Below are 20,865 nucleotides of genomic sequence, written 5' to 3' on the forward strand. Positions count from 1 at the left end.
AAGGGTGATCATGCGGGTCTTTCTTAGCTGTGGGTCCCTAAGTCGTCATCAGCCATATACATACCCTCCAATACCTTCCACCCCACAGTGCTAAACATGCCTTTGATGCGGAGTGAAGGCCAATATACAGTTGGCTGAATTACTAGCAAGTTGATATGGAAAGTACATTGTGACGCTCAATATCATTACAGTACTTGCACAGTGAATACATCACCCTGCCCGGTGCATGTGGTGTACACACACATATGTACCTAACCTACACTACACCAAAAACCCACTACCTGTAGACAATCAATTTGGATTTCGTCCTCTACATCTCCATTATTGTCCGAAACTCTAATTCCAGTCACCATCTCTCCACACCTTCTCTCCCCAAATCTGCCCTCGTACAGAGAAAGAGACGGTATTCATCATAGCAATCGCAAAGTCGCCTTGATCTATAATCCCGTGCGATATACCGGATTGGCATTGAAGAAAACGCGGTCTTAGCCGCGACCATCGTCTTCCTCTTTTTCTAATTCCGTCACTCGTTAACTTTTCTCGAATGTCAAATCTCCCAACTACTAGCATCATGTCGCCTTTCATTTTGCACGCAATCCCAGTTGCGCTACTATTAACAAGAAATATCGTATCCGCGCAAACTTACCAGATAGATTCGGATGGTATGTCTATTACTTTTGCTTTTTGTAATATTCCAAATGGCATAATATCGTAGGCTACTATTCTAATACATCGCTACTGCAGACGATGTCATATCAACATCTAAATCTCTCGCTCAAAATCTCATGACCTATTACCACGGGAATGAATCCGGACAAACACCCGGCATCCTCCCGGGCCCTCCACCTGCAGGTGATTATTACTGGTGGGAAGGTGGTGCGCTTTGGGGAGCAATGATCGATTATTGGCATTACACTGGCGACACCACCTACAACGACGTAGTTACCCAAGCCATGCTTTGGCAGGTTGGTCCAAATAGAGACTATATGCCCCCCAACGTTACCGCCTCGCTTGGCAATGACGATCAGGGATTCTGGGGCATGTCTGCCATGCTGGCGGCTGAGCTCAATTTCCCCGACCCTCCTTCCGACCAACCTCAATGGCTATCTCTAGCCCAAGCTGTCTTTAATACTCAAGCCGACCCCAGTCGCCATGATGATACCTGTGGTGGTGGTTTGCGATGGCAAATCCCTTTCGCGAACAATGGATATGACTACAAGAACAGTAAGATAAACGAATACTTGAACTCTGTACATACAAAACTAATACCGATTTAGGTATCGCCAACGGCTGCTTCTTCAATCTTGGCGCCCGCTTAGCACGTTATCTGAATAACGAAACATACGCCGATTGGGCAGAGAAAACTTGGGACTGGGTCCAGAGTATTGGCTTGATGGATAGCGACTACAGGATATACGATGGCGCCCATGTTGAGACTAACTGTACTGATATCAACAAGGCCCAATTCTCATACAATAACGCTGTCTATCTTTTAGGGGCGGCGCATATGTACAACTACGTACGAACTATCCGTGATTTCCCCTTAATACCGATACTAACATGTCTCTAGACTGGTGGAGACTCGAAATGGGAACAGCGACTTAGTGGACTCTTAGATGCAACGATTCGCGACTTCTTCAAAAACAATGTTGCCTATGAGATCGCATGCGAAGATCACATGACCTGCACAACAGATATGTTGAGCTTCAAGGGTTACTTACACCGATGGATGACAACTATGACGCAGATCGCCCCGTTCACGGCCGAGAAAGTACTACCGGTTTTAAAGGACTCGGCCCAGGCTGCCGTAAAGCAGTGTACTGGGCCGCCAGCCGGGAAGACCTGCGGGTTCGGGTGGGCAAGTGGCACATTCGATAATAGTGTCGGTGCTGGCCAGACAATGAATGTTCTGGGAGCTGTTTCGTCTCTCTTGGTCGGAAAGGCTAAATCACCAGTGACGATGGCATCCGGCGGTACGAGCGAAGGCGATCCGAATGCCGGAGCGGGAAGCGACTCGTTTATGCGCACGCCAGCGCCAATAACAACAGGAGACAGAGCAGGTGCTGGTATTCTAACCGCCCTAGTTCTGGCTTCTGCGGTTGGGACGTTTGGGTGGATGAGTATCGGAGTATGATGGATGTTATCTACCATCGCTATCGCGAACGAACACGAGGCGATCTCGCCACCAATATCATTTTGAGGACCGATAGACGGTTATAACGGCACTTCGAGGATCCCATTCGAGTAGGGCATATATGGCGGCGTCTAGGATGGAAAGAGAAATATGTAGCACGACCACAAGGGTATGAGGCGTTTACAGCGGTTGTCAGTGAGCGTTCTCCCGTGGATGGGAATTGGCTTTTGACTTTGTTACTTAATTTTGGACCACGAATCACCTTTGGCCAAGGTGGTTTAGGTATAATGCTAGGAAGGCTTGTCTCAGGGGTAGCTTGGACATGTGTAATCATGCCAAGAATGAAACGGACGTTTATTTAGGTAATGAAGCTGAATTCATAAGATTGTTCCGAGACCTTAAGAGAGGATTTCGAAAATAGGGAATCTGCCCCTGTATAGGTGATAGTCGTATAACGAATTTTAACCATCAACTATGTACCGAGTTACTTGCCAAGCTGAGATCACGTGGAACTTGGCAACACATGCAATCAAATCGTGTGTCTGCGTACATAGCTACCTATGTACGAAGTACTGGCAAAGATAATAATTTACCCCTCACTAAACCATTTCAGGACTGATAAGAAAGATAAGAAATTCAAACCCCTCTGCGCGGCCATTTTTTTTTTTTTCAAGTATTAGTCGAACAAATACTTGAACAAATACTTACCTCAGCGTCACAAGTCAAACCAAGACCATACCAGAACTCGAAAATAGATACTTTCTTGCGTATAATATCAAATAATCAAGATGTCGGCCGAGATTGAGCAGGCCGAGGCTCCTCACAATGCCTACGACACTATCTTGGTGCTGGACTTCGGGTCCCAGTTCACGCATCTTATCACTCGACGACTTCGAGAATTGAACGTCTACAGCGAGATGCTCCCGTACGTGGTTTTTTTCTTATTGAAAATGAGAAAATATCTCAATCTCATAAGACTAATAATAATACCCCAAATAGGTGCACTACGAAGCTCTCAGAATTAAGTTGGAAACCCAAGGGAATTATTCTATCTGGTGGACCATTTTCAGTTTATGACAATGATGCGCCTCATGTTGACTCGGCCTTTATCGATCTGGGAGTCCCCATCCTAGGCATATGCTACGGTCTTCAAGAAATTGCTTGGAACTCGAGCAAGGACAATGTCGTTGCCGGAACCAAGAGAGAATACGGACAAGCGGTACAACTCCCTTCTGCCTTTCGATCATTAAATTTAGTGTTCTAATACCATGATCAATCAGGATCTCATACCACAGCATCACAACAATCAAGTTGACCGATTATTCGAAGGCATGTATGGAGATGCGGGTATGAGAGTGTGAGTATATTAGCATTTGGCGTTCAATAGACGTACGTCTATCAAATAGATGGAGAGTCCTACTAACAAATGGCAGCTGGATGAGCCATGGTGATAAATTGAGTCAACTCCCGGATGGCTTCGTCACCATAGCTACCACTAAAAACTCTCCGTACGCTAGTATCGCACATGAGAGCAAACCCATCTTTGGTATACAGTTTCATCCTGAAGTTACACATACCCCTCGTGGTACCGAGCTTCTCAAGAACTTTGCAGTCGGCATTTGCGCTGTTAATCAAAATTGGACGATGACAGACTTCCTCGACAAGGAGGTTGCTCGAATCCGTAAACTCGTGGGTAACGGCCAGGTGATCGGCGCCGTCTCAGGTGGTGTGGACTCGACAGTTGCTGCAAAGTTAAGTAAGTCGATGCCATATCAATGCCATATTATTTCTTGTCTTTGTTATAAATGATGATTGCGGCATGCCACCTTTTTGCCCATTTTATCAGGATTATGGTTACTAACAACGCCCCTATAGTGAAACTAGCAATTGGCGATAGGTTTCACGCCGTACTGGTGGACAATGGTGTGATGCGTCTCAATGAATGCCAGCTAGTGAAAGAAGCACTTGGCGAGCATCTTGGAATCAACTTGACGGTTATAGATGCCTCGCAAAACTTCCTTTCCAAATTGAAAGGTGTATTAGATCCGGAGCAAAAGCGAAAAATCATCGGCAACACTTTCATCGACATTTTCGAAGAGGAGGCAATTAAGATTGAGAAGGCCGCAGAGAACACGCCAAACGCCGGAAAAGTTGAATGGTTTCTCCAAGGCACTCTATACCCCGTAAGAATACTTCTAATGCGTACCGAATTACCAGCGAATCTGCTCTCTAACACTTTTCTCTATGCAGGATGTCATCGAATCAATCTCCTTCAAGGGCCCTTCAGCGACTATTAAGGTACATCCTACCAATCATTTTACCTAATTAGAAGTTTAAAATTGACTTTCAAATTAATAGACGCATCACAATGTTGGTGGTCTGCCGCAACGAATGATGGACGGTCAAGGTCTCAAGCTTATCGAGGTAAGATATTCTTTTGCTGAATATAAATATTGGCTAATTAGTTGTAGCCTTTTAGGGAGTTATTTAAGGAGTAAGTGTCCTGGATGCAGTTTTAATTGCATAATAGTCGCAAACGGGTTTGATGAGGTATTAACACCAAAAAAACAGTGAAGTTAGAGCCCTAGGTCGTGAGTTGGGCGTCAACGAAGAACTCGTCATGAGACATGTAGGTCACTCTGGAATCCAGTTCACCTGAACAACTGCTTAAATGCCTTTTAGCCGTTCCCTGGCCCTGGTATTGCTATCCGAATTCTCGGTGAGGTCACCCCAGAGCGAGTCGAGATTGCAAGGAAAGCAGACAACGTAAGTTTAGATAAATACGGCCTGCTTACACGTGGGGCTTATAGATGCTGATACTGCTCAAGATCTTCATTAGTATGATTAAGGAGGCAGGTATCTACAACGAGATCAGCCAAGCTTATGCTGGTCTTGACACAAACAAGGCTGTAGGAGTTATGGTGAGAAACCCAAAGATCTATTTCCCTCTTATTCTCTTTGCTAATATTCCAAAAGGGCGATAAGCGCTACGAAGGATACCTCTGCTTACTGCGTGCAGTTACGACCAAGGACTTCATGAGTGCCGAGGCTTACAAGTTCGACATGGACTTCCTCATGAACGTATCCACACGAATTGTGAACGAAGTCGATGGCATAAGCTGTGTATTTTACAACACGACCAGCAAGCCGCCGGCCACGATCGAGTTATCATAAGAGGGAATATTAGTCGAGATCTACTTCAGACTGGCTTCTAGCAAAAGTTATTAGATGCGATGCTTTCTATACCTTACTGACTTGAACTACGGCTAATTTGGATTGAGTTTCACGTGTTAATTAGAGGCTCTCAGGATTCTATCATAGGAATGATAGCAAGAAGCAAGGAAACGACATTGTTGTTCCGCGAGGAACTCTAAGCCAACTATGGGAGCCTATGGTTATACTGAAGGTATCCTTCATTCTAGACGTCTCATCTAGAACCCGACAGCCCCGAGTCTACAGCTTGATAAGCAATCATGAGGATGAATTGCATTATCGCCAATTATATATACCTAGTAATTGGAGGTTAGTTATCTTCTAGTTATTTTGGCTTGTCGGTCTTAGCAGTCGTCGGTGTGCTAAATATGATTATTCATAATTGAGGCGTGTTAGGCCAAAGTTGCTGCGGCGCAGTTGGCGCTAGGCGATATCGCCATGATCAAGAGTAGTCTACTCGACTTCGCATCAATAATTCATGTTTTTCTTAGGAGAATTATAGGTTTTAATTGGAAATGCCTATTAAGTCTTCGGTAAACTAGGGTTAGTATTTTCAGCGCCAGATGCTGCGAATGTCCACAATAAATGGTGACGTCTTTATCCCGATATGCTTGATTTGAGAATATTGAGAATACCAACTCCGTTTAACTCCGCTATTGAATCAAAGTAACTCATGAATAGGCAATAAAACTTGATTAAGAATAACTAATAATATTGAGAATATCATGTGATTTTGATTTTAATTCGACTCAAAGACTTATTTGATTTAGAAGTAGTTGAAATATACTCTATTCAAATATACTAACATATCAATAGTCAGCACTAAAGAAAAAGTAGACCATTCCATTCGCTAGAAATTCGTCTTGCATGAGGCTCGTAGGATTCTCCTGCATGATGGTGGTTAATCGACTGATACAAGTATTTTATATAAACAGCTTGCCAATATCACGACTCAAGTTAATTGGATAGCCACTTACTCCAACACAATCGGGAGACAACATAATTTGTAATCGGAAGTATATTAACCCTGTTACTAATGAAGTCGGACATAACATTATCTCCTAAAATAGTCATAGACTGCGTAAATGCCAATCCAAATTTGATTGGTTCACTACTGTGCATGCCATACATTGCAGAGAATATCGCGATAGCTTTGTCATAAGGAGGGGTCGAGGGGTCGAGACGTTACATATTAAATGTGGACAGCTTCTTAACATATCGCATATATTTAAGAACAGAACAGAATAGAACACTTGAGAAGAGCTGCCGCGGACTACATCACACTATTAAAGCCACTCGACACTACTCGACATCTCATATACGACATACGACACACCACATACGACATACAACATACAACATACACTTACACTAGAATAATACCAATCACATAATAGAAAATGGCTGCAACTCAGAAAGCTCTTATTATCCAGGAGGGAAACGTCGGGAAGGTCGTAACCGACGCTCCTATTCCCAAAGTGCGCCCCGGCTACGTCAAGGTTAAGACGGTAGCTGTTGCTCTAAACCCTACCGACTGGAAGCACATCGACGGTGTTGGAATTGCCGGCAGCCTGGTTGGTTGCGACTACTCAGGTATCGTCGAGGAATTAGGACCCGACGTCGCAAATTTCAAAGTCGGCGACAAGATCGCTGGCTTCGTCTCCGGCGCCAATGCGAGCAACGCAGAAGACGGCGCCTTCGCCGAGCACATCGTGGCAAAAGCCGCCCTTGCCATCAAGGTCCCCGACACCATCACGATGGAACAGGCGTCGACGCTGGGCGTGGGCATCAGCACAGTCGGCCAAGGCCTCTACCAATCACTAGGCCTCCCTTGGCCCACCGAGCCGGCTAAGAAGCCCTTCCCGGTTCTTATCTACGGGGGTAGCACTGCAACTGGAACGCTAGCAGTCCAGTTCGCGAAATTATCCGGTCTGCAGGTCATCACGACATCCTCGCCCCACAACTTCGATCTGCTCAAGAGCCTTGGCGCAGACGCGACCTTCGACTACAAGTCGCCGACCGTGGGCGCGGACATCCGCGCCTTCACCAACGACAGCCTCGAGTACGTGTTCGACTGCATCTCGGTGGGCTCCGCGCCCGAGATCTCGGCGCAGGCGCTTAGTTCCAAGGGCGGCAAGTACAGCTCGCTGTTGACGGTCGAGAACTTCCCCCGCGACGACGTCGCCAAGCTCCAGACCGTGGCGTACACGGCGACCGGGGAGACGTTCTTCAAGTTCGGACACACGTTCACGGCGAACCCCGCGGACCTCGAGTTCGGCACCAAGTTCTGGAAGCTGGCGGGCGAGCTGATCGCCCAGGGTAAGGTTAAGCCGCACCCGGTGGACGTTCGGGACGGTGGTTTGGACCATATTCTCGAGGGGCTGGATGAACTGCGGCAGGGACGGGTTACGGGAAAGAAGATCGTTTATAAGATTTGACGGTGGACGAGTGGACAAGAGGGGGGAAATGGGACGGTTGGGATGATGGTAGGGAGTCAATTATAGTGCGTCCCGGGTAGGATGAGCTACGTTAGGTACCTTGAGTGGCTTTAGAGACTGAAAAGCGGTGGGTTTTATGATTATTGTGATATTTGATCATTATCCTAGCTTTAGATTCAGTATTGAACTCCATTAACCTACCTGTTAACCTAGGTATTTACATCCTCACGGTTATAGTTAGGTGTGTCCAACTATACAAAATTATCAAAAGGTTGTTTGCCTTGTTAACGTTAACATCTCAAGTGGCCTAGAAACAGAGACGTTGATGTCCAGAAATAATACTCCGAGGCTTTGAAGCTAGAAGAACATATTTTTGAAATTTTGAGCTAACACGGGATTGAATAGGGGTACTTTTACATATATCTACATGTATTATTCAGCGTTTATATCCTCGAATCTTACCCAGCACAACATTTTTCTTCTAAATACCTATTGCGTGTATGGATGTCGGCTGTATCCAATATATCAAGCATTTAGCTTCTCTGTGCCGGCGGTTACTTTGATTTTAGTATATTGTAGTGACATATACCCGTTGACTGCCTCGTCACAATGTAGGATATTCACAGAATTATCTTCCAGCAAAGTTTCCTCACTTGAAATCTACGTGTACTCCAAATCTTCGCCGGCGGCCTCGTGAAATCGAGGGTATGTTCTATATTAGGTAGTAGTCGTAAATCTAAGGAATATCATAATGCTAAATAGCCTTCTTATCCACCCATGATTACAATCTCCTTACCCTCGTTCTTCGCAGTTGAAATGCAGCACTTTAGACATGCCATATGTTGGAAAATGAACCCCATATAGCGAGCATCCATGTCTGACTCGATCATCCCAAATGTAAGAAGCTGTTCAAGTTTATTTCCATGTAAAGCCACTAGCTGTATGATGTCCTGATTTCTGCCTTTACTGCTGTTCAGGGCTCCGAATCCAACAACTGCTAAATTTTGTTCCTTTTGCACCTGTAATTCCGATGTAGGCTCATGCGGGCAACTCACACTCTGTGCGTCTAACATTTTTTTGGTGCAACTCTTGATGGATATGCCTCTCGCAAAAGTCTCGCCGTCTCTAACTTTGAAATCCGAAAAAATTACATTTTCGTCAAAGGACACGCCCATGAATATACTACCTTCTGGGGGAGCATGGTGTGGCATGAGAGATAGCCCTGGTGCGAGTAGAGTTGAAACGGGAACTTTTAAATACTCTGCACCCATATCACCTGCGTATTTCTCTACTATTTCGGACCTAAAGGCACCTGCTACTGATGCACGACCAGGCAATATAGTTAGGAAGCGACCCTGGTTGTCGAAACAGTCGTAGCTCAGTATAGAGGTATGGCAAACTGTAAAGCTTTTACCTGAAATTCCCAGGATGAAAGGGCGAATTAATCCACGCCCTCTTTCTGTGTCGTGGTCTACCAACAAGAGTATAGACTTCAAATAATCCCCCTCTAGTAAATAGCTGTAGGGTATACCATTTATGTTTTTCTGGTTCCTAATATCATCCAAAAGAACGTCCGGGTAAATACTGAGTTGGCTGGCATCAAATCGGCACTGTGATCTATATAGCAGATAGCCGGTAGTTAGGTTAAATCCTTGTCAAGCAATCATTTGCGAACGAGTCTGAAATTTGGTCCATAAATGAAAACATCACGGGTATAAGAAAAAGATATCGGCGGGGTAGGAAGAGGAGGGGTGTTGAGAAAGGAAATTTGTTACGGATGCTAACTTACAGAAGCAATACAGAAGACGTAAATCCAACAATTAGGCGGTTAACGTAACCACATAATCGACGGCATCTACTACGGTTCGGCGAATGGATGCTATCGCCCGTAGTGTCATCTCCATGCCTCCCACAAGCATTTCTCAGCTTATCGTATGCCTCAGGACCTAGTGACTGTATGCCTTGCCAGTCTAGTGCATTTAGCATATTGGTTGGTATCTCCTCCGCAGGCGGTTGATTCTCAACGGAATCTATAATAGAGTTCTGGAATCCAAAGGCATTAAGCGTTTCTCTAAGTGCCCCAGCTACTTTGAAATTCGTGTAAAACCGTGTATTTTCAACTTTGTGAGCCCGTTCTTGGAGTGATCTTAGTATTTTGAAGCTAAACCGACATATCGCTCGCTGGATATCTTGCTGGAGTGAGATGTCAATATCTGGCTCATGAGCAATCACTGATGCAAAAATCATATCGATCGGGAGGCAGTTATCAAGCATCGAATCCTGGTTTTCGGGATCTGGTAATTCGATTATTGTAATCCTCTGGCCTACAATGGCCTGGAAGTGGGAGTCCTCGGCTTGATACTCCCCCAGTTCAAAAATAGCAGTCCCGTTGCTTCCTGCACTTTCCCATATGATGGCATCGTCGAGACGTAACTCGACTGCCATTCCAAGTACATGGCTTGCGAATGCGGAAAGCCAAGCACCCCTCATGCTTGAAAGAGCAGAGTTAGCAAACTAAAAGAACCACCCCTATTATCAGCAGGGCATAAGGGCGTACCGTGTAGGCATATAACAACTCTCTTTCCTTCCCGAGGTAAGCATCAATTGATTTATAGCGCCCGCAACACTTGACGCGTCCCCAGATCTTGTAAGGTGGTCAAAAAGTTTAGAATCTCTAGAATGGTTCAATCTTATCGCACGCGTTGCAGTCGTTGTAATATGTGCGACAACTCTTGAAAAGCCTAGGCCGAGAAGAAAGGGGGCGAGATAGCCGATCATATGTTTCAGTACGTCGACATTAGGCAACTTGTCAGCTTCACAGCCTCGTAGGGAGAGGAGGCTTGAAAAGCATTCAGCAGCTTGGTAGTATGTAGATCCACATGCCAGAGCATCAATCAGGAGAAGAGCATTCACACCCGCTTTGGTCTTTGTCATTGCAATTGCAAGCTCCGGCTGGCCCCATCCAATGCTCAAAACTTTCGATAAAACGGATTGGATACCACGTTTAGACTTGACATGTGCGGGGACAGTGTTTCCTAAGGAATTTCGGACCTCGAAGTCTTTGCCGAGAGTAATAGCGACAGTTATGGAGTAGAAATCGACTCCGCCGTCGCTCAGAGCTTTGAGGGCTTTACCCGTCAGTAAGTGGAGTAGAGAGCCAGTATTGGCGACATCCGCTTGAAAAGCAAAGCCAACTGAGCTTTCTGACGACATTCTCGATGACAAGTCGAGTTCTTTATTTTACAGATATTCTAGAGAAGACGATATAGGCGTTACAAAAAGACGAAGAAGACGAAGAAAGTAAGGACCGGAGTGATTTAGCTACGAGGCTGTGCCATCACACCATTCCAAGAGGCACTGCCACCTAACTTGCATAAGTGATAAGTGGCGAACCAATCCCCGCCGAGCAAACAATCAAAGATATTGATGATTATTGCCCATATATGAGTTATAAAATCCTCAAGCTATGCCTGGGCTTTACAAGGTGCATAAACAAGGAAACTCCATTCAAAACTTCCGTCTTTTAATATTCGAAAAAACGGTTAGGTATTTTAAGAAAGAAGAACTATTTCCCCCTAACTTAATAGATAGTACAAGGGAAGTGTGTGTAATGAAGCATAACGCTATTAGAGGTAGTTAATATTTTATATCAAGGTATGCCTATTCTTACACACCTCCTTGTAAGTCGTCAAATAATTTAGTGGATTAATCTCCACGGCGCCAAGACAACTAAAGCACGAAACCGAAAGACCCTCTCTTCCGTCTTTCATCTCTTTTTAGAAAATAAGAATAAACAGAAAAGTAAGCGAAAAGAGCGGTAGGATATACCCATAAGATCAAAATGCCTTTATTCGCCGACCCAGCTATCTTCCCGTCATTCAACGAACTGCCATCTTCATCAACTCCCCCCGCGCCAACAACAGACTGGTTCCTGCTGGCACAGATCAAGGAGGACATGACGATCACCAAACCCACGGTGATCGTCCGGGACCGGAGCGGAGTAGAGTTCGCCGTCACCTTTGAGGACGGCGACCATCGCGGTCTCGGACAGGGCGGCGTGCGCTTCCGGAAGGGTCACACGCTAGTTGTGCCGCGCGCGACGCGCACGGACCGCGGCGAGGGAAAAAAGGCTATCGTCCGCGTGCCACTGGGGGAGGGAGCTGGTGTTCGACTTTTGCCCGCCAGCTTGGAACAAGTTTTTGAAATAGGGGCGATTCTGGATGGAATTGAGGCGGCTGGGCGGGGGAAGAGGTGCGCGGCGTGCGGTAAGGAAGAGGCGGAGGGGGGGGGAGAGGGTGAGGGAAAACATCCGCTAATGCGATGTACGGGATGTGGCGTTGTTGCGTACTGCAGCAAGGCTTGTCAGGTCCAGGGCTGGGGCGAATTAGGGCACAAGGCGAATTGCAAGGTGATTCGGTCTATTAAGGAGATATGGTCGTGACATGGCCGTGATATGATGTGCGGTATCATTCGCGTTGGCACTCCCGCCAGCTGGAACTGCGAGGTTACCCAGTGACTCAGGCTGCAACTGGATGCCTCATATATCCAAACAACAGATGGGTCTTCAACGAGAAACACCCGCTCTGTGCAGCTGATGGTCTATTGGTAAAGCCTCTCTTTCCAATTACCGGAAGCCTAGACCACGGAGGGGCGGTTTGCCATGTTGTAACTTAACCTCACCACCTCATATTTGTGAGAACACACCACAGTTTGGCGGATGGCGGGGGCGGTTCAACAACGGCCTTTTTTTCTTCTTCTTTTTTTCCCTTTTTTTCGTTCCCCAAAGAGGCTTGCCTATTTTATTTTGGAATTTAGATTACTGGAAATGAAAACACATTTTACATAGGACATTGTGTAAGTCGTCATCATCTGAACACTCTACTTCTAGCTAACATTCTAACATACAGATCTAGACATATTAAAACACATAGATATTTGGCCATGTGGAATAAAATATATTCTCAACCATTGCTACTGACTATAGGCAGAGCGTCTCGGAAGAAAACTGAGGGCGCGACAACGTTCTAGCTGGTATTCACGATCTCCGAATCCCGTATAGTATACATGATATCCGTCCTCATCGTATACTTGATCCCATCCAAGACATCATCCCCCGCATGGTACAGCCTCCGGTGCTGAAAGATTAGGACCCGGCCAGCTTTAGGATTCACATCATGTTTCCGCTTTTGGTTAGGCGAGAGGAAGGACGTCGCGCCGCCGACTAGATCAGCCGCGTCTCCAACCTCCTGCTTCGAGTCGTTCAGGTATAAGTGCACGGTATAATGCGTGAGCACCGATTTCCCATCTTCAGTCTGGCCGTAAGGGGAGTCGCAATGCGGCCTGAAAAACTGGCCCTGGCCGTATTTCAGAAAGCGCATGCGCTTGTTGAGGCGCTGGAAGTCCCACACCGTTCCCTTTGGCTGCTCAGACGTGAGGAGCGTGTCTTTAATCTCTGGGACTTGCTCTAGACGTGCCCAAAGACGGTCGACGACATCCTGCTGGTCCCAGATGATGCGGTCGCTGTTGCGGTAGTCTAATACCTCGGCCTCGTATCCACCACCAACATTGACGAGCGCAGGTGCCCAGGGAGACCCGTTTATCTTGTTTTTGTTCTTGGAGGGCACACTGGCTTCGGCCAGCTCGATGAGCTTGGCGCACTCGGATGGGCTGATAACATGGTCCAGCACCACAGCGTACAGGCCCTTGTACTCCGTCAGCACGGTATCAGCGAAGTCTATCTTTTTGAAAGCGATAGGCTGTGCATCGTGCGGCTCCGACCTTAGGAATTCTTCCGGGATGGGGATATCATTGGACTCGTAGGATGTTTTGACGGGTAGGTTATACATCTTGGGCCGTGTTTGTAATGAAATGGCCTACGCGCAAATGATTGGCTGAGATGTGTTTAAAGAGAAATTTGAGATTTGTAACTGAGTGATAATATCACTAATACTGGGCGGCTATGCTGCCAAGACGAATGTTAAGATAACGAATTATAAGAAAGAAAAGTAGAGAACTTCCGAAGAAGTAGAATAGAATTATTCAACCTTAAAATACTCCTATTCAACAACTAGGTTAAAAGGATGCCTAATTTTCTCACCGTTAAGCAAAAGCTATGACCCAATGTATTTCGCATTGGGGGCGGAAACTGGAAATACCCTAGGTTACAGCTTTAGGATCAACGGTCTAGACTTCTAAGCGGATGGTCATTTCTCTCTCTACATGACAGGTAAACAAAGAACAGTTCTCATAAATTCATAAATACCTAGGTAGGTTAGGTAAACAATTTGAGATTCCGGATGGTGGCATGTTAAGGACGCATTCAGACATTCAACAGCCGACCGAGTCCATGAAGTGAGAACTAGCAGGGATCTTAGTGGGATTATCAGGTTTAGTCCAGGCAGACAGCATAAAATATAACAGATATCCATTTCGACGCACTATCTAAAGGTGTTAAGTAATCACTGGGTTAGTAACATATAACGAAATATAAACATTACTATTACTAAGACTATTCAAAACATCGGAGAAGTGTAAAGCAATGATAGGTCTGCAGGTATAGACAACCCCGTATTGTTATAGCCAATTATATCCAATGACACTAGTCGGCCTGTGGATGACGGAAGACTAGAAAGGGGGCCTTGAGAGCTATACTCGAACCCCATTCGCTCGCCCGAAAAAGCCGATCGCTATAGACTCTACCGAACTGCCGGCGCGTCATGGCAATGCTAACTTGACCCCGCGTCATTCGTCTAATTTATAGGAGCGAGTGTCGGCCGTGGTAGTTGATAGAGTAGTACCAAGCAAGTTTATATAAAGAAGTCAAAGCAATTAACAAAAATCTCAAGGTGTGATTATAACTTGGCGAAGGAATAATCTCGTTAGACAAAGACTTAACCTAACCTACTCGGTATACGCAAAGCTCGAATCCACAAAAATGGCTGCCCCTCCCCCACATGGAATATACGTCCCCGTGCCGACCTTCTTCGTGAGCAAGAAGGCGGCCAACTATAACCCGGTTGCGGCGCCGGTCGACGTTGAAACGCAGGTTGCGCACTCCCTGTATCTGGCGCGAGCTGGAATTAGGGGGTTGGTGATCCTGGGTAGCACGGGAGAAGCGATACATCTCACGAACAAGGAGCGCTTCGAGGTCCTGTCCGGTGTTAGGCAAGCGTTTGAAAACGAGGGCTTCAAGGACTACCCCATCATCGCCGGCACTGCTACACAGAACATCGAGGAGACGGTTGAGCAGCTGAAAGGCGCGAAGGAAGCCGGCGCGCAGTACGGTTTAACTCTAGTGCCGGGATACTTCGCCGGCGCCAGCACGCAGGAGGGTATCATCAGGTGGTTCACTGCGGTGGCTGACCGGAGCCCTATACCCATCTTAATGTGAGTTTTCTTCCCTCGGCTATAATTGACAAGCATTGGGAGATGTAGATACTAATAGAGGGGGGGTTCCGGTAAATAGATACCACTACCCGGGGGTCTCAAACAACGTCAAAGTCGTGCCGGCTACGTTCGAAGCTCTAGCTAAGCATCCCAACATCGTCGGCTGCAAGCTCTCGCACGGCGACGTATCGTATCACGCGCAAATCGCATCCAACCCCTCCATTGACCACTCCAAGTTCGCCACTTTCACAGGGCTAGGCCAGCAGTTACTCCCCGTCGTGACCATCGGCGCTGCCGGTGCCATCGACGGCTGTGCGGGCTTCTTCCCCAAGAGCGTGGTGCGCCTGTACGACCTGTCGGTGAAGAACCAGCCCACAGACGACGAGGTCCGCCAGCGCCGCCTCCTGCAGTTCAAGCTAAGTTCGGTGGAGGAGCTGATTGGAAAGTTTGGCACCGTCGGCATCAAAGAAGCTACCAGCAGGCTGCGCAAGCTGGGTGATCCCGACGGCACGCGACTGCCCCTGTTCGGCGGCATCCCCGGTGGCGATGCCGAGTGGGCTAAGTGGCAGACGCTGATCGATGCGTTGGAGGAGGAAGAGCTGAAGCTGTGAGTCTTGGTGTAAAAAGGTCCATCGGGTAATGGCTTGTTGGCACTAATCACGAAAAATGGATGGTTGGGTCCGTTAGATAGGCTAGACTGTTGAAATAGCTATTCAAAATGTAAATACCGTGGCTTACTTACATATGTACCAGGTATCAAATAAGAGCAGAGCGATGATATGTAAGGTACCTAGGTTAGGTATCTAAGTGTAAATAGGTGATGTCTCAGTTATGTAATTACGCCTTCGGAGATTAAATAGGCAACTCCGGATCCGACGCGTTGATGCCTTCCGTTGTCCTCGTTACCTACGCAGTTACGCAGGCGCTAATCCAGCGATGAAGGTAGGTGCCGATTAGTAACGCTGCCATCATTAGCTAAATAAAAATAAATAAACTCCCCCACGAAATAAATAGTACCTACCTAGGTATTAATAATCGAGACGCCTTTCCTTTACTTAGGTAGTTTACCTCTTAATCAACCACCTCCACCGCAGCCGGACTCAATCCTATTAAATAATACTTCGAAGAAATGGCCGAGACAAACAACCCGGCCCCGGGCGCCGTCCCGAGTGTCTCGCGCGTTACGCTGACGGTCTCGGGCCTGCAAGTCGACGTCTACGGGTTGACGGAACTGCCCGTAACCGCAGCCAAGGTGTCGTGTCTATGGCTGCACCACGGACGGCTGCGAAAAAAAGAGGATATGACCCCTTTCGCAAACCGGTTTCTCTCCGCTTACCACGAGAAGTCGGAGCCTACGCGCGGTTTAATCGCCGTCGCGCTTGACCAAAGAAATCACGGTTCGCGACTCGTTGACAAGCGAGCGAACGAGTCATGGGTTGACGGGAATGAGACCCAGTACGTGACACCAGGGAATTGGAGATGATTTCGGCAGTATTATTGGATTTTACCGCTTGGAAATGTATGTGATCTTTTAGATCAAGATTCGCTAACTCTCGCATCTACGTAGCGCCCAAGACATGTTCGGCCTCGTTACGGGTACCGTCATGGACACGATGAATTTGATGGATCTACTTGAGAGCCACCTTTTCGGCGGCAACGATCATACGCTAAGTAACGGCGGGAGAAGGCGTATTGACCACAATATCGTTCTTGGTATCAGCTTAGGGGGCCATAGTGCGTGGCAGCTCTTGTTCGCGGACCCTCGAGTTACGGCGGGGGTCATAGTGATCGGATGTCCCGATTATATGGGTAAGTGTAAACCCCAACTCCAGTCGAATAAAACGGGAATAGGATATTCGCTAGAAGGTGAAGTAAATATCGTGGCATTAATACTGACCATTAGCAGTTCTCTTGAAAGACCGCGCGCGACTATCACAGCTACAGACATTTAACGAGTCAGGGTATGGTGCTTCTTTCATCGGTAGCAAGGACTTTCCAGATGCTCTAGTAAATGCCTGCAAGAAATATGACCCCAAGGGTATCTTGTTTGGAACCGGTGAGATCGCGCTGCCTACCACAACGGAACAGCAGCAGAGGCTGCGTCCCCTACTCGAGTCTAGAGTTTCCGGCAAGAGATTCCAGATTCTGTCCGGAGGGGCGGATAAACTCGTACCATACAGCATGAGTGAACCATTCATCCGATTCTTCAAGACTGCGACCGATAGCTGGTATAAAGACGGCGGAGTTTACGTAGAGGATAATGTTTATCCGACTGCCGGACACGAATTCAGCGCTGAAATGAGAAAGGATGCCGTACGGTTTATTCTTGATAGCGTAGCTTTAGCTAATAATTAGGAGAATATCCCTTCTAAGATTTAGTTGAGTTATGAATATAGGCTGACTTTGAAACTTAAGCGCAAATATGTTGAGACCATGGATGGGCGACTTCTTCGAGGAGATGTTCCTCTCCCTCCCTGGTCGAAGTTGACTGTAAGCCACTGCGAATCCGATCGTCTTCATTAAGGAAGAGTGTCTGGGGTACGTTCCACGGGTTTCTTTTCCTACGCTTACCAGCAAGAAGCTCGCCTTTACCATGAGGATCCTCTTTCCATTGGGTAATAGCTTCAACGATACCTTTGATAGCAGCCTCGTTTATTCCATCGACCATACCAGGCGGATCCACGCCGACAAAACTAATCCGGTTTAGAGGAAATCCAATAGCACCACAATGGCAGTCGACCAGACGCTCGCGTTTAAAAGCGTGGCTAACTATTGTAATCGTTGCCGGCCATGCCCCGTAGCCAGACCAGAACTTGGTGAGCGAGAATAAGACGTTGCAATAAGAATCCAATGCTCGCTCTTCGCTGTGCAACCTGTCTACAGTTTCATCTTCGGTGAGAATACCGAAGAAATCATTGGCGATAGCGAGATTCGCATAACTGCGAGCTTCGGATAGGCGAGTTTCCTTTCTTGTAGGCCCGCTAAATAAGCAAGAAGTCAGCATCAGATTCGCTTTTCTAATTAGGCTGAACTATGTAGGTAGATATATATAATTGAGGAATACAACCCCTCGGTGAGACTGATGCGATAAATAGTGTACGTCAAACTATGAGTTTCTGAGACTATGGGATGGCTATGCTTAGATTTAATAATTTAAAACAAGCTCACCCGGAAAACATTAAAATGGAATTCTGGTTCTCTTTCAAGGCCTGTAGCCCAGTCTTGATATGCTCAATGAAAGTTGGTGTTTCGCCTTTTTGAAATGCGGCGATGAGCCATTCATTTTCGTCATAGCCTCGCGCGGGACCACCAAGCCAGATTCCATGGCAGCATACGATGATTAAATGTTCGGGCGGGCTTGGAGACATCGTGTGGCTTATGGTAATTGTATATTCGTTATTCGAGCTGAAGTCGAGGAAGATGGCGTTAGGATTTGGTGTTTTGATGGGTAATTTGGCCGGCTATGTGCATACATGCTATGCTATGCAATTATAAGATCTCACTTGAACTCACTGTAAAATGCATCGTGGAACTTACCTCTTAAGAATCATTATCAAACACTCGATCGACTGGTTAGGGTATGAGCCAAGAACGGTCAATATCTTGAATCGCCCCTTGAACAGGGCTAGTTTTTCTTCTTCTTTCTTTTACTAGCCGGTAAATAATCTGAGAGTTGGGGAAGAGTTGATCGTCCCCATTTTTGACTGTAATTTCACCATGTACCTAGGTTAACGAATTGTAGTTTACAACGTCTCTGATAAGATAGATCATTGTAAATTTCGCATAGGTATCATCCTAGACCTCCTAAATGTCCTAGAATTTAATCGAGGGATTAATTCTCCAAGTTGAGCCATTCATCATATTTGCTTGATTTGCCGCATTGACGCCTCGGCTTTGGGATAAGCTGGAAGTTAACAAGAGATCGTTGGAGTGTTATAATGTGGTTATTGACTTCTGGATATTATAGTCACTTCTACAGTTCAGTGGATCTGAGCTGCTTGAATATGTCAGACACTAGATAGAGGCTTCCTGCAATAACAAGCGGCCCTTCGTTCGCGGTCTGGCTTGCCCACTCGAGAGCTGAGCGTACATTTGCAGATGCGTCGAACTGTGACGAAATCGCAACGCCACATTTGCTCGCGGTGTCAAGTAGATCTGTCGAACTTGTGGGCTGGACCCAGGGCATCTGATCAACAGGGCCGAACTCGACTGCTGCTATGGAATCACCATCGCGTAGCATCAGTTTTAGCATTTCTGATACGTCTTTTCCTCGAGTGGCGGCAAGTACCCAGGTGACTGGTTTGTTTTGGGACCGTAGGTGTTTTTGAACAAAGCCGGAGAGTGCTTCCGCGGACTGAGGGTTATGAGCCCCATCAAGTAAAATATTACCCTTTCTATTTGTAACCTTTTCAATGCTCACCCACTGCAACCTGCCTGGCCATACTACATTCCGGGCAGCAGAGGCGAGGCTCTCCGTGGAGACAGCATGCTGCGGAAATGCCAATCTGAAAGCTTCATATACACATGCCAGATTTTGTTGTTGATGTGGTTCGAGGAAATCTCGTAACTTGTTCACGAGCTCATTGGACTTGGCATCTGCAAAAATAATGCTGTTACCTGTCTCTTCAGCATGTTTCTGTAGAGCATCTAGAACAGACTTCGAGTTGCTGCCATCAACAACACAAGGGACATCTTTCCTCATGATTCCTGCCTTTTGACGAGCAATCTCCTCAATGGTATTGCCCAGAAACGATTGGTGGTCGAGGCCTATTTTGGAAATGACGGTGACACACTTGTGTTTTAATACGTTCGTAGCATCAAGAGTTCCGCCTAACCCTACTTCGATTATGCCAAACTCGACCTTCTCGGATTCGAATATCTCAAAGGCCGTAGCCGTGAGAAGCTCGAACTCACTAGCGCCAATCTTCTGCTCCGTGTTTCTCCTCTTGACTAAATCCTCGAAGTACCTGAACTTGCTCTCAGACACGATGCTATCATTAATAGTGATACAATCCCGAGGGTTTATGAGATGAGGCGAGGTAAATCTACCACATGAGATCTGATTGGCGCGCAACATGGCAGTTAGGTATGCGCATATCGAACCCTTGCCGTTCGTTCCAGCAACATGGATGGCTTTCCATGTCTGTGGCGTCGACTTGACCAGAGCGCTAATTCGTGCTAACCCAAGGGTCACCATGATGCTGGGTGTTGACGAGGCAGAGAGGTTGGCTTGGCATGTAATTAGATCAAGAGTAAAACCTTGGGCGAAGTAAATCGCCTAACATGTCTAAAATATCTATAATATCTATTGCAGAGTAAAAACACTTTGAGATATGAGCATATGCCGTAGGTAGTATCGATCGTATATGTAGATATGGTGAGAGTGATGACTGAGATTTGAAGTTAACAGCGCAACAGAGTGGGCAAGTCTCAGCCTATCGATTTTGATATTTTTATCATTGTAGACACATGCTTGGCATGTTTATTGGTATCGATAGCAGGGGTTAAAGTCGGTAGCGTAGCAATATAAAGTATGGACGTACCTATAGGTAGGTATACCTAGGTACCTATATGCCTCTTAAAGTTAATAGAGTTAGTGAGATACTTCAAATATAGTATAGAGATATAGTGTTTCACCTGTACTCATATAAGATAATTTATCATCCCCCGGCAACTACATACGATAGGCTTAGA

General features: G+C 46.5%; 8 protein-coding genes across 8 annotated transcripts; 5 read left to right on the forward strand and 3 right to left on the reverse strand.

The window, feature by feature from the left end:
* Positions 1-571: 571 nt before the first annotated feature.
* On the forward strand, positions 572-2,134 carry F4813DRAFT_388835 (glycoside hydrolase family 76 protein; the record flags this gene model as incomplete). Its single annotated transcript, XM_049246747.1, has 4 exons — positions 572-662; positions 745-1,224; positions 1,278-1,519; positions 1,571-2,134. The coding sequence occupies 4 exons, from the start codon at positions 572-574 to the stop codon at positions 2,132-2,134; spliced, it is 1,377 nt and encodes a 458-aa protein (XP_049100019.1).
* Positions 2,135-2,819: 685 nt separating this feature from the next.
* On the forward strand, positions 2,820-5,417 carry F4813DRAFT_52660 (GMP synthase). Its single transcript, XM_049248606.1, has 12 exons — positions 2,820-3,059; positions 3,134-3,353; positions 3,415-3,491; positions 3,568-3,890; positions 4,010-4,317; positions 4,385-4,432; positions 4,493-4,558; positions 4,606-4,628; positions 4,706-4,763; positions 4,817-4,900; positions 4,963-5,055; positions 5,111-5,417. Exons 1-12 carry the CDS (start codon positions 2,923-2,925, stop codon positions 5,306-5,308), a joined length of 1,635 nt encoding a protein of 544 aa, XP_049100020.1. The 5' UTR covers positions 2,820-2,922; the 3' UTR covers positions 5,309-5,417.
* An 859-nt stretch (positions 5,418-6,276) lies between these two features.
* On the forward strand, positions 6,277-8,332 carry F4813DRAFT_357199 (putative zinc-binding oxidoreductase ToxD). Its single transcript, XM_049243087.1, has 2 exons — positions 6,277-8,026; positions 8,089-8,332. Exon 1 carries the CDS (start codon positions 6,748-6,750, stop codon positions 7,783-7,785), a length of 1,038 nt encoding a protein of 345 aa, XP_049100021.1. The 5' UTR covers positions 6,277-6,747; the 3' UTR covers positions 7,786-8,026; positions 8,089-8,332.
* Positions 8,333-8,466: 134 nt separating this feature from the next.
* Positions 8,467-11,117, reverse strand: F4813DRAFT_357202 (uncharacterized protein). The gene is made up of 3 exons (XM_049243088.1): positions 10,343-11,117; positions 9,575-10,276; positions 8,467-9,402 (listed from the first exon to the last, which is right to left on the reverse strand). Exons 1-3 carry the CDS (start codon positions 10,996-10,998, stop codon positions 8,553-8,555), a joined length of 2,208 nt encoding a protein of 735 aa, XP_049100022.1. The 5' UTR covers positions 10,999-11,117; the 3' UTR covers positions 8,467-8,552.
* On the forward strand, positions 11,097-12,644 carry F4813DRAFT_52719 (uncharacterized protein). Its single transcript, XM_049248608.1, has one exon. The coding sequence runs from the start codon at positions 11,627-11,629 to the stop codon at positions 12,224-12,226; it is 600 nt and encodes a 199-aa protein (XP_049100023.1). The 5' UTR covers positions 11,097-11,626; the 3' UTR covers positions 12,227-12,644.
* On the reverse strand, positions 12,617-14,218 carry F4813DRAFT_357206 (uncharacterized protein). Its single transcript, XM_049243089.1, has one exon. The coding sequence runs from the start codon at positions 13,629-13,631 to the stop codon at positions 12,810-12,812; it is 822 nt and encodes a 273-aa protein (XP_049100024.1). The 5' UTR covers positions 13,632-14,218; the 3' UTR covers positions 12,617-12,809.
* Positions 14,219-14,287: 69 nt separating this feature from the next.
* On the forward strand, positions 14,288-16,185 carry F4813DRAFT_52840 (aldolase). The gene is made up of 4 exons (XM_049248609.1): positions 14,288-14,338; positions 14,414-14,630; positions 14,705-15,171; positions 15,251-16,185. The coding sequence occupies exons 3-4, from the start codon at positions 14,720-14,722 to the stop codon at positions 15,780-15,782; spliced, it is 984 nt and encodes a 327-aa protein (XP_049100025.1). The 5' UTR covers positions 14,288-14,338; positions 14,414-14,630; positions 14,705-14,719; the 3' UTR covers positions 15,783-16,185.
* Positions 16,186-16,432: 247 nt separating this feature from the next.
* F4813DRAFT_380430 (FolC bifunctional protein) lies at positions 16,433-20,368 on the reverse strand (the record flags this gene model as incomplete). The annotated part of the gene is made up of 4 exons (XM_049245563.1): positions 16,433-16,502; positions 17,661-18,152; positions 18,340-18,576; positions 19,185-20,368. 4 exons carry the CDS (start codon positions 20,366-20,368, stop codon positions 16,433-16,435), a joined length of 1,983 nt encoding a protein of 660 aa, XP_049100026.1.
* Between the last annotated feature and the right edge of the window lie 497 nt (positions 20,369-20,865).

The sequence above is a fragment of the Daldinia decipiens genome, assembly GCF_022478715.1.
Source record: "Daldinia decipiens strain CBS 113046 unplaced genomic scaffold F4813scaffold_14, whole genome shotgun sequence".
Taxonomy (NCBI): Eukaryota; Fungi; Ascomycota; class Sordariomycetes; order Xylariales; family Hypoxylaceae; genus Daldinia; species Daldinia decipiens.

Bases quoted from the DNA above. Each gene is read 5' to 3' on its own strand.
- F4813DRAFT_52719 (XM_049248608.1), top strand. From the start codon at position 11,627: ATGCCTTTATTCGCCGACCCAGCTATCTTCCCGTCATTCAACGAACTG.
- F4813DRAFT_52840 (XM_049248609.1), top strand. From the start codon at position 14,720: ATGGCTGCCCCTCCCCCACATGGAATATACGTCCCCGTGCCGACCTTC. The intron at 15,172-15,250 runs GTGAGTTTTCTT...TCCGGTAAATAG, and splicing joins AGCCCTATACCCATCTTAAT to ATACCACTACCCGGGGGTCT.
- F4813DRAFT_357202 (XM_049243088.1), bottom strand. From the start codon at position 10,998: ATGTCGTCAGAAAGCTCAGTTGGCTTTGCTTTTCAAGCGGATGTCGCC. The intron at 10,277-10,342 runs GTACGCCCTTAT...TGCTCTTTCAAG, and splicing joins AGTTGTTATATGCCTACACG to CATGAGGGGTGCTTGGCTTT. The intron at 9,403-9,574 runs GTAAGTTAGCAT...TCTGCTATATAG, and splicing joins ACGTCTTCTGTATTGCTTCT to ATCACAGTGCCGATTTGATG.
- F4813DRAFT_52660 (XM_049248606.1), top strand. From the start codon at position 2,923: ATGTCGGCCGAGATTGAGCAGGCCGAGGCTCCTCACAATGCCTACGAC. The intron at 3,354-3,414 runs GTACAACTCCCT...ATGATCAATCAG, and splicing joins AGAGAGAATACGGACAAGCG to GATCTCATACCACAGCATCA. The intron at 3,492-3,567 runs GTGAGTATATTA...AACAAATGGCAG, and splicing joins GGAGATGCGGGTATGAGAGT to CTGGATGAGCCATGGTGATA.
- F4813DRAFT_357206 (XM_049243089.1), bottom strand. From the start codon at position 13,631: ATGTATAACCTACCCGTCAAAACATCCTACGAGTCCAATGATATCCCC.
- F4813DRAFT_357199 (XM_049243087.1), top strand. From the start codon at position 6,748: ATGGCTGCAACTCAGAAAGCTCTTATTATCCAGGAGGGAAACGTCGGG.